General features: G+C 35.2%; 1 protein-coding gene across 1 annotated transcript; it reads left to right on the forward strand.

The window, feature by feature from the left end:
* The first annotated feature begins 1,309 nt into the window (after window positions 1–1,309).
* On the forward strand, window positions 1,310–8,600 carry LOC132299717 (disease resistance protein RPV1-like). The gene is made up of 5 exons (XM_059796502.1): window positions 1,310–1,884; window positions 2,039–3,149; window positions 3,336–3,611; window positions 3,711–4,397; window positions 4,498–8,600. The coding sequence occupies exons 1-5, from the start codon at window positions 1,421–1,423 to the stop codon at window positions 5,209–5,211; spliced, it is 3,252 nt and encodes a 1,083-aa protein (XP_059652485.1). The 5' UTR covers window positions 1,310–1,420; the 3' UTR covers window positions 5,212–8,600.
* Window positions 8,601–10,848: the final 2,248 nt, after the last annotated feature.

Raw genomic sequence — 10,848 nt, forward strand, 5'->3', positions numbered from 1 at the left:
AGTCAAAAGAAAAGAAAAATTAATAAAGTTTTTTTAAAGTGAAATAAAAAAAAAAAAAAGGTGAGAAGTTGGAAGATGACTTTATAAAGTAAAGGAAAAAGCAGACCAGACTACAGGATGATTTTATAAAAGTAAAGGGAAAAGCAGACTACAGAGAAGTTTTTACTTTTAGTGTCTTCTTGGAGTTCACACGAAGAATTTGCAATCGATATTATATTATTATCGTGTTGGGTTAAAAAAAAAAAATGTGGCACTGATGGGGAAGCTCGCTGGTACAAGAATATATATGGATATACAACTGAGATCAACCTAGAAGAAATTAACAGTGGTGGAAACTTCTTGAGATATTTTTGTACCACATTAATAGTTGTTCAAATTAAATTTTATTCAACAATTATTTTAATTTTTTACAAATTCAAACTTTGAAAAATAATCCTTTGATTCTACTTTGAGAAAGATATGTCATTATTACTTTAATGAAATATTAAAAGATAAAATGTAAAATTCTAATTAAACAAGATTTCACAAACTTGAACGAACACAATAATGTTTCTATAACTTGTATAAGGAGTTTATCATTAACGAGTGGAAACTAAAAAATATTAGCATATTGTTGTTGGATTAGCTATTTATTTATTTTTTATAATTTTTTAAAGTATGTTTATGGTTGACAATCTTGTTATCTTTGGTCTTACAATATTTTAGTTTTTTCAGTGACTTGGAAATTGACATATAATTTTCAATTTAAAAAAAATTTTTTTTAACATCATTCAACAAAAAAGATTAATGTATTTTTATTAAATATGAGACATTAGTGTAAACTTTTTTTTCTCTTTTGAATTCATATAATAAATATTATATATGTATATTCAAGGATATGAAATATTCGAATTTTCAAAAGTAGGCTAAAATAGTCAAAATCAAATATTTATATGAGTTTTGAGAGGACACGATTTAATTTTATTTCTAAGTGCACAAATTGGGCTAATAAACAAGTATTTTGAAATAATTTAGTGAGGTGGGAGAAGGGAAATTTTTTTTATGTTTAAGGATTCATTTGTAAAATAACAATTTTGAGGAGCACAAGTAAAATTTTGGGCAAGAAGTGAAGTGGGACAATCTTCTTCTTTTTTTTTCACCAAGTGGGACAATCATTTCTCATGATTACCTACCAAACCGAGTACTAGTGGCCCACACGTACTGGATAAACGTGTTCTGTGGTTTTGGACACCGTTTTGCTTTGTTGTTCCAACGATTGTTTAAACCGAGGGCACACCGTGTGAGTACAGGGAACTCTTTGTCTGATATATATATATATATATATATATATATATAAGGCTATGCCCTGCTCCACTCAAGCAAAAGCCTTCTCTCTTCTTTTCCATTCCTTTCATTTAAACTAACTGTTTAAGCTTGGAAAATGGCTGCTTCCTGTTTTTACGATGTATTCTTGTCTTTCAGCGGTGTTGATTCTCGCAAGAAATTCACCGGCCACCTCTTGGCTGCTTTGGATCGCCATGGTTTTTATACATTCAGAGATGACACCAAACTCAAAAGAGGAGAAGAAATTGGTCCCGGATTGCTCAAAGCAATTGAGCAATCTAAGATTTCCGTTATTGTATTCTCAGAAAACTACGCGTCCTCAAGTTGGTGCCTTGACGAGCTTGTCAAGATCATGGATTGCAAGAGCACACTCAATCAGATTGTTATTCCCATCTTCTATGATGTCCAACCCTCTGATGTTCGCTCACAGAAGGGTTGTTATGCACAAGCATTTGCCCATCACGAAAACCATTTCGACTTGGAATCGGTGAAGAATTGGAGATCAGCTCTAGCTAAGGCTGCCAATTTGTCTGGCTACGTCCTGCAAAATGTGGCCAACGGGTACTCTCTCATTTCTTCATAAAGGCAATCTAAAACATTCCCTGTTTGATCACTTATTTATTTTGATCTTTCAGCTCTCTCTATATAAAAATTGTTTAATTTATTTTTTAATAATATTTTTATTCTCCTAAACGGTTGGGAAAATAATTGGCAGGTCTGAGTCAACATTTATTGAGACAGTTGTGGGAGTAGTCGCAGATAAATTAAATCCTACCTGTTTAAGTGTTGCGGACTACCCCGTTGGAATACACTATCGTGTACAAAAATTGAGTGGGTTTCTAAAGTTGGGGTCAAATAGTGATGATGTTAGGATTGTTGCCATATGGGGGATTGGCGGAATAGGTAAGACCACAGTGGCTAAAGCGTTGTTTAATCGCATACATCGTACTCGTGAGTTTGAAGGCAGTAGCTTTCTTAGAGATGTTAGAGAAACTTCGATGCAACCCAACGGCCTTGTTAAATTACAAGAGAGCCTTCTCTGTGATCTCCTGATGGATAGAAATCAGACAATAAGAAGCGAGGATCATGGAATTGAGGTGATAAAACGACGAGCATGGTGTCGAAAGGTTCTTCTTGTTCTCGATGATGTGGATAACATCCGCCAATTGAGGGCATTAGCTATAAATCGTGATTTGTTACGTCCCGGAAGTAGAGTCATACTAACAATTAGAGATTTGTCTTCAACAACTTCGCTTCAAGTCGATGAGGTGTATAAGATCGAGGAGTTGAATGAGGAGGAATCTCTTCAACTCTTCAGTTGGCATGCCTTTAGGAGAGATCATCCTGTAGAAGACTATGAGAGCCTCTCTAAGGAAGTAGTGAGTTACTCTAAGGGACTTCCTTTAGTTCTTGAAATTTTAGGTTCCCTTTTGTCGAACAGAGACATACTTGAATGGAGAAGTGAATTGGAGAAGTTGAGAAAGATTCCTCACAAGGATGTTCAAGGAAAACTCACGCTAAGCTTCGATTCACTTGATGACAAACTAAAGGGTTTATTCTTACATATTGCATGTTTTTTTGTTGGAATGAACCAAGATTTGTCAATCAAAATATTAAGAGGTTGCGGTTTCTTTCCAGAATCTGGAATTGGGGTTTTATCTCGTCGTTTTCTTGTCAGAATTGATGGGTATAACCGGCTGGTGATGCATGATCTTATTCAAGACATGGCTAGAGAGATCGTCCGCCAAGAATCTCTTGAAGAGCCAGGCGAACGTAGTAGATTGTGGTATCAGGAAGATGTTCTCGATGTATTGAGAAATAACACAGTAAGAGCCCAGTGCCTAAATTATTTACATATTTTGTTACATTAAAAATGCATTAGCACACAGCACATCATGAAAGTCACACAATCTGAGATGTGAACCTATTTTCAACACAATGTCACATACATACATACACACACACACATATAAATATATATACTTATATTTGCAACTTTTTATTATCATAAGGGGACGAAAGCAATTCAAGGCTTGGTCCTGAACTTGCCAGAATCGGAGGAGCTACAACTAAACGCGAAGGTCTTTACAGAGATGGTGAGGCTGAAAGTGCTTCATCTCAATTATGTCCATCTAAGTGGAAGCTACAAACATCTCTCTAGAAGACTTGTATGGCTATGTTGGAAAGGATTTTCTTTAGAATGTATACCATCTGCCTTAATTTTGGATAATCTGGTTGCTATTGACTTCAGCTATAGCAAACTCAAACAAGTTTGGAGAGAAACAAGGGTATGATGATACTACTATTTTTTAATCATCTTCTTCAGATTACTTAAATATATATAATGGCATGCTTGAAAATCTATTCTCTCTTTCTGTCACTGACAGGTTTTGTCCAAATTGAAATACCTCAATCTCAGTCATTCCTATTTATTGATTGAAACTCCGGACCTCACGGGATTCACAAGTCTTGAGGAATTGTTGCTTAATGATTGTACAAAGCTGGTAGAGGTTCACCGATCTATTGGATGTCTACAAAATCTGGTTATCTTGAATCTGAAGAATTGCAAGAACCTTCAGAAGATTCCCCTGAGCATTTTTATGTTGAAGTCACTCCATTATTTCGATCTGTCCGGCTGCTCCAAGTTAGAGTGGCCAGCATTTTTTCAACGATCGTCACCTGAATCAAGCTTTATGTCGTTACAGTTATCAAGTAGCATGAGGGAATTATATATGGAGAACTGCAATATAACAAATGTGCCCAGCGAAATTGGTAGTTTGGTGTCCTTGGAAGTCTTGGATCTCAGCAGCAACAAATTTTCTAACTTGCCAACGACCATCACTAGCCTTCGGCTACTGAAGGGTCTCATGGTAAACCAATGTATTCTGCTTGAATCAGTTCCAGCGCTTCCACTAAATTTATCGGGATTGATGGCAAACGATTGTACATCATTGCAAAGCATACCAATGGAATCAAAAGCAGCAGAATATCAATTGCTGTCTTTTTATCGTTGTCCCAAATTAGTCGACAACAACGTTGCATATAATTTTAGAAGAAATGTCCTCAGTTATCAGGTACAATACTCTCTCTCCCTCTCTCTCTCTCTATATATATATACACGTATATGTAGTGTACTAGAAACCAATTAAGCCTCAGCTCGTGGGTCTAATGTAGGTACTGCGAGAACAAGAGTTGCATATTATTCTTCCCCGGAGTGAGGTTCCTAGGTGGTGCAACTACCAGAGTGGGGGATACGTTATACGTTTTCGGGTGCCTCAGCTAGTGAGTCGGACAATACAAGGGTTTATTTTATGTGCTGTTCTTTCTTGCCGCGCGCGCCTCAATCAAGATGATGAAACCTGGTTCGATCTTGACTCTTGCGTTTCTAATAGAACCAAAAAGTCTAGGGGAGGAATTGGTGCACCAACAGTTAGTTTCTATCCGGAAAGTTTCGAAGATCAGATGTGGCTCTCCTACGTACCAAACCGGTGCCTTGAAGATAATTCTTTTGGCTTCCATTCTTATTATGTATTGGACGCCGGAGATGAAGTGGAGATGACAATAAGAACAGACACGAGCATAGGAGAAACTCTTTGTTGGGTGAAGCGGTTAGGGGTTAGTCTGGTTTATGAGGGCGATGAGAAGAATCCGGACTCATATGATACCTCACTTCACTCATTCACTACGGCCTTAGATATTATCCGGATTCCTCCAGATGATGGAACGGTGCCCGATGAAGATTTTATAAAGGAATATGGTCACCTTCTCCAAATGGGCAATAGCGCAGCAGGTAGGAGGTACAGAGGTGTGAATCTGTTTAACCTTCGGAAAAAGAAAAAAAAAATAAAAATCATGGTCAGATTTAAAAAAAAAAAAAAAATGGAATGATTTGAGAGGAATTATATGTGAGAAAGTAGTAAAAAATCTATGTTTTTAAGAATTTTAGTTGTACAACGAAATGTCAATTCGGGAAATGAAGGATTGATGCCTCCCTTAAAAGTATTCTGGGATTTAATTATTAGGAAAAAGAAAAATTGCAATTTCAAAACCAAATTAAATAACCAAAGTCTTCATATAAGAATCAAATTAATTGCATTACGTAATTAGTATTAAAAATTTAAAATTTGCATACAATTCATCTCTTGAAACACTATGGATTAATAACATTATAATTTAAAATGAGGTGTTAAACTTAAGATGTTTTTTTTTTTTTTTTCTTCGTATAATTTTTTAGCTGGTGTAAGAGTCCTTTGATCACGACTCGAGTGTAGACTGTGTAGTGACCTGACGACTTTCCTAATCTTTCATTGGTGTGATGGATCCTAAAAATGGTAGCGGAGATTGTGGTATATGATTCATAACCATAAGCATAAAATAAATAACTCACTCTAAAAAAGCATGAGAAAACCGCTCCGGAGTAGCAATGAAGCAACCACTTTATTTAAATAACTTTATAATAATTAACATTAGATTTGTGTCCATGAATCACTTCCCATAACTAGAATTACATTGGATAATAAACTGATAATTGTGATAAGTGGTATCTTCTTTACCTTTCAAAGTAGATGGTGAGAGTTTAAGTCTCCAAATGAGCAAAGTGCATATGACTTTCTTCCAAAAAAAAAAAAATAGACTAGTAATTGCGAAGCAGAAGCTATGAACCTTCACACTAAGGAACAATAAAACAACTTCAAATTCATAAAGTTTTGGCAAAGATAATTTTGAAATATTATTGATGAAAACTAATAAATACAAAATATAAAACGAGTTTTTAGGGTCTAAACTTAGCTAACTTTATTTTTAAGCAGAACAATTTGATGGTATAAGATTCCTTTACCATGGGCATTTAGTTATCGCATATGGTTGAAATTACTTTATGATTGATTACAAGTAGACAAAAATGAAAGAAATTATGAAGAGTTATGCATATGATACTAATTCTTCTTAATAAAAAGCTAAATAAGCATATAAATTGCACAATAGCTAAACAAGCAAATAAATTGGTGTACAGACACAGACAAAATAGCATCTATATATAAACTAGAAGTCATACAATATTTCACAGTTAATTTCAACAATAAGATGCAGAAATATAGGATCTCGAGGACAAATACTCCGAGAACTTCAATAAAGAAACAATAGAGTTGGTGTACAGACAGTGATGATAAACAGAGCATTCAGTGTGGGACTTCATACCAAATATGAATCAGTAATATCAGAAATAGACTTGTGGTTTCTAATATTTGATTGTTGGGATTGGCGGAAAAGGCGTGGAGGTCTCTTTTAGTGGTTTCCCATTATTTTTCTTTATGTCAGCATTTCAACATGTTAACATAATTAGATTATATTATATACTACCATAATTACATTATATTATATAACCGTTGTAGGCTGTATATCCGTGTATTTATATGTCCTGCTTTGTATCATCATTTACATAATTCAATACAATATCAATTCATATATCAGTTTTACATCTCTGTCTCTCTACCTCTTATATTTAACATGTATTAGAGCCACCGCCGGAGATGTCGGCATAAGCCACATCTTCGGCGCCGGTCCGAGGTCCTCAATTAAGCCAACCTCTGTTTCCGCTTATCAGTCGCACCTACCGGCGCTCAGCACTGCCGGACTTGCAAACCATTTTCACCGCTGTCACATCCTTGGTCGCTACTGCCGAGAGCAACCTCGGCGACACCGAAATCGACACCGGCTCTCTCGCCATTGCTTTCGCCTCCATCAACCCAGACTGCCTGTACATCTCTGCCATCAATCTCGCCATCAACACATCCGAACACATCGCCACCGCCAACTGCCGATCAAACGATCAACACATCGCTGCTCCTCTCTGTCATCAAGCTCACCACCGCCCACTGCCGAACCATCCAGCTGTTCCTCGCCGGTGCCGCGAACCGTCCGAACCATTCAGCTGGGCACCGTCGCAGGTCTGTCACGCCGCCCGCATTGTATCATTTCCAACAGCCGTCATCTCCATCTTTCCCGAACTCAAGCTTGCCGCCGTTCCAACAGCCGTCATCGCCATCTTCGCTGAAATCAAGCTCATCACACAGCCGCCGGATCTGTTCTCACAGCTCTTTTCTTGTCTCCGCCAGATTCGCCGCGAGCTCGATCCACCATAGCCGGATCTGTTCTCACCGGCTCTTCACTGCCATCAACATCCTCAAGCTTGCCGCGCTGCAAGTCCAAGTCCAAGACCCAGATCTATCTCGCCGGCCATCTCCATCCTCACAGCCGGATCTGTCTCGCCGGCCATCTTCATCCTCACGGCCGGATCTGTCTCTCTCGGCCCTCCAACAAACCATCCCCTCCGTCACCTCCGTGGCCGACAAGTCAACACCCATCCCACTGTCTCTCTCTAAACCAATTCTTCTCTCTCAGCCACACCACACCACACAAAACGTATACACATTGCAACAAACCATCTGTCTGGCAGTTCGTTTTTTGAAAAAAAAAAAAGACCCCAAACAATGCTCCACCCACAGCATCATTGTTTTTTCCTTAATTATTTTGTTTCCTTATTTGGACTACCAAATCATATTTTTCAGATCAAAGGCCCAGTTCAAATTTTTGGTCCAGTTTATTCGGCCCTGTTCAGTTCAGTATTTTGGCCCAGTTCATATCAGCCTTGGCCCAGTTTCATATTCAAGTTCTATCCTGGTATCCCTCTAGAATTTGAGGGGGTGTATTCCAACCTGTTCCAGTTTTCGGAGTACAGCCCGCCTAATTTCTCAGCATTGATCTGGCTCTCTTTGATGCGCTTCCAAGCGCCTTGTAATCGACGCTTCTAAGCATCCCTGGTAATCGACGCTCCCACGAGCGCCCCTGGTAAATCGACGCTTCCGAGCGCCCCTGTTAATAGACACATCCGTGCGTATCTCAAGTAGTAAATTCCACTCTATGATTCCACTCAAATATTAGCTTTCAAGAGCTCTCTCAAGGCTACCACACTTGCCGTACTTGCTGTAAGTGGTCTATCATGTGCTTCTAAGCATCTCAACGTATCGGATCTTCACAACTCCGGTACCGTCTTCCGCTCCAGATTTTCTCTCCAAACTCAAGTTGGTTTATGCTCTACCAACTTAAGTTTGAGGGGGATGTTAACATAATTAGATTATATTATATACTACCATAATTACATTATATTATATAGCCGTTGTAGGCTGTATAGCCGTTATAGGAAAGTCTATTTATATGTCCTGCTTTGTATCATCATTTACATAATTCAATACAATATCAATTCATATATCAGTTTTACATCTTTGTCTCTCTACCTCTTATATTTAACACAACATACCAAGATCAGTAGTAATTCTATTAAATTTATTATGCTCATGTTAGTCCAAATCTGAATGCTTGTACATGGAAAAGAAACTTTTACGTTGGTTTGTAATTTAGAAAACTGAAAATATAAGACTGTACAAAAAATTCTGTTTGATTCAGTTTTTTGAAAACTGTTTTCTGAAAATTAGGGCTTACTTTATTTATAACTATGGAAACAATTTTCTGTCCTCGAAAAATTAAAAATAAAAAACTGTACAAAAAAAACTAATGCTTGGTTCAGTTTTCTGAAAACTCAAATATAAAAAAACCTGTTTTTAGTTAACAGTATTTTACACTTATCTGAAAACTATTATATGTTTTCTAAATTTTGAAAAATTATTTTCAACATTACAAACCAAATATACCCTTATTTGCATTCATTTTGGGGGAAGGAGTGGAAGTCAAGTGGGAGAATTATTCCATCTTTACGTACCAACCAAACCTTGACTTGTGATGCCTTAGTGGCCCCAAACGTGTTCTATGGTTTTAGACACAAAAATAAATTAGTTCATGTTGGGCCAAGGAGTCAAAGTCAAGTGGGAGAATTATTCCATCTTCACCTATTAAACCTTGACTTATACCTCGTAGTGCCTTAGTGACCCCAAACGTGTTCCATGGTTTCAGACAAATAAATAAATAAAATTGTTTTTAAGATTTCAACGACTAAATTGGTTAGACTATTCACAATTGTCACACTTCTATGTTCACTTACGTCAATCTTCTAAATAATAAAAAAAGAAAGGTAAATTATACTTTTATAAAATTTGAACAAATTTCTTATGGATGAACGGTTTAATATTTATTATTTTAAATTTTTTTTTTTTAAATTGACGCATGTATTCAATAATTTAATGGGGTTGGGGGCATTTAGTAACGTTCTAATTTTGTATTTTTTAAAAAATCACTTTTTAAGAAAACTTGTTAGAAACATCTATTCTTTATAGCATGTCATCGAAAAAATCATGATGGTGTTGTCACAATTTTGAAAGCTCAAAAAGAATTATATTTTTAATAAGTCATATTTGTTGCAAGAAATATGTAATCTTTGTGTGCGTGTGTGTGTATATATTACTTTAACTTATCTGTTGGTATTAAATATGGACCGTGTCTGGTATTTCAGCATGGACAAGTGAACTTACTACGATGTATTGTTACATTATAATATAGAGCGTTAAGAACTTACTACGATGTATTGTTACATTATAATATATGGAATGCAACATGCTAACTTATCATTTCCTTTCTCATGTTTGATAAGACACATCATAATAAGAATGTTCATTTTTTGAAATGATCATTCCCATAAATGTTTAAATGATCATATCTCTTGAAAATGAGCCTTCCATTTCAATATATAATATAATAATATAAATATGATATATAATACTCTAAAATATCTATTAAGTGATGATATGTTAATATTATTATATAACATAAATAAAAATAATTATAATTATAATATTTTTGTCTAAAAAGTTCATTCACACTATTATATAATATTATATAATCTATTAAAAATATTTATCATTAACATTTTAATATTACAAATAATAGGTATCATTAGTATATGATACTAATTTCTATTTGGAATGAACAATGCCCATATGGTAAACATAGCAAACATATAAAAATAATAATAATTAAAAAAAGTAAAAGATGTTTCCTTTTTCTTCACAAAAATAAAAAAACATTTTCAACTTTAAAAAAATAAAAACATATTTTCGAACACGTTCTGTTTTTTATTTTGCCTTTTAAGGATTTGAAAGCAGAAATAAAACAAAATTATTATTATTGAAGTTGATATTTCAATTTTAAAAAATAAAAATTATAATTTTGCTTTCACCAAAAGTAAAAGTAAGTAATGGACTATGTTACTAAACGCGTCATAGGGTTTAACACATTTACCTTTTCAATATATATATATATATATATATATATATATTTAAGTTTATCTAATAATTTAGGAATCCTTTCTTCCTAAATTATTATTCTATCTTTACCTTGACTTAGTGTGTTAGTCCGGAACGTGTTCCATGCTTTTGGACACAAAAAGAAATAAATAATTTGTTATGAGATTTCAACGACTGGTTAGACTATTCAATATTGTCATGTTTGGTAGGACACATTAAAATAACAATGTTTATTTATTTATTATTATTATAGATAGATGCTTTGAAAGGTTGA

This window comes from Cornus florida, unplaced genomic scaffold (assembly GCF_030987335.1).
Source record: "Cornus florida cultivar Cherokee Brave unplaced genomic scaffold, ASM3098733v1 CherokeeBrave_3.0.0_Hap2_Chr03, whole genome shotgun sequence".
Lineage (NCBI taxonomy): Eukaryota > Viridiplantae > Streptophyta > Magnoliopsida > Cornales > Cornaceae > Cornus > Cornus florida.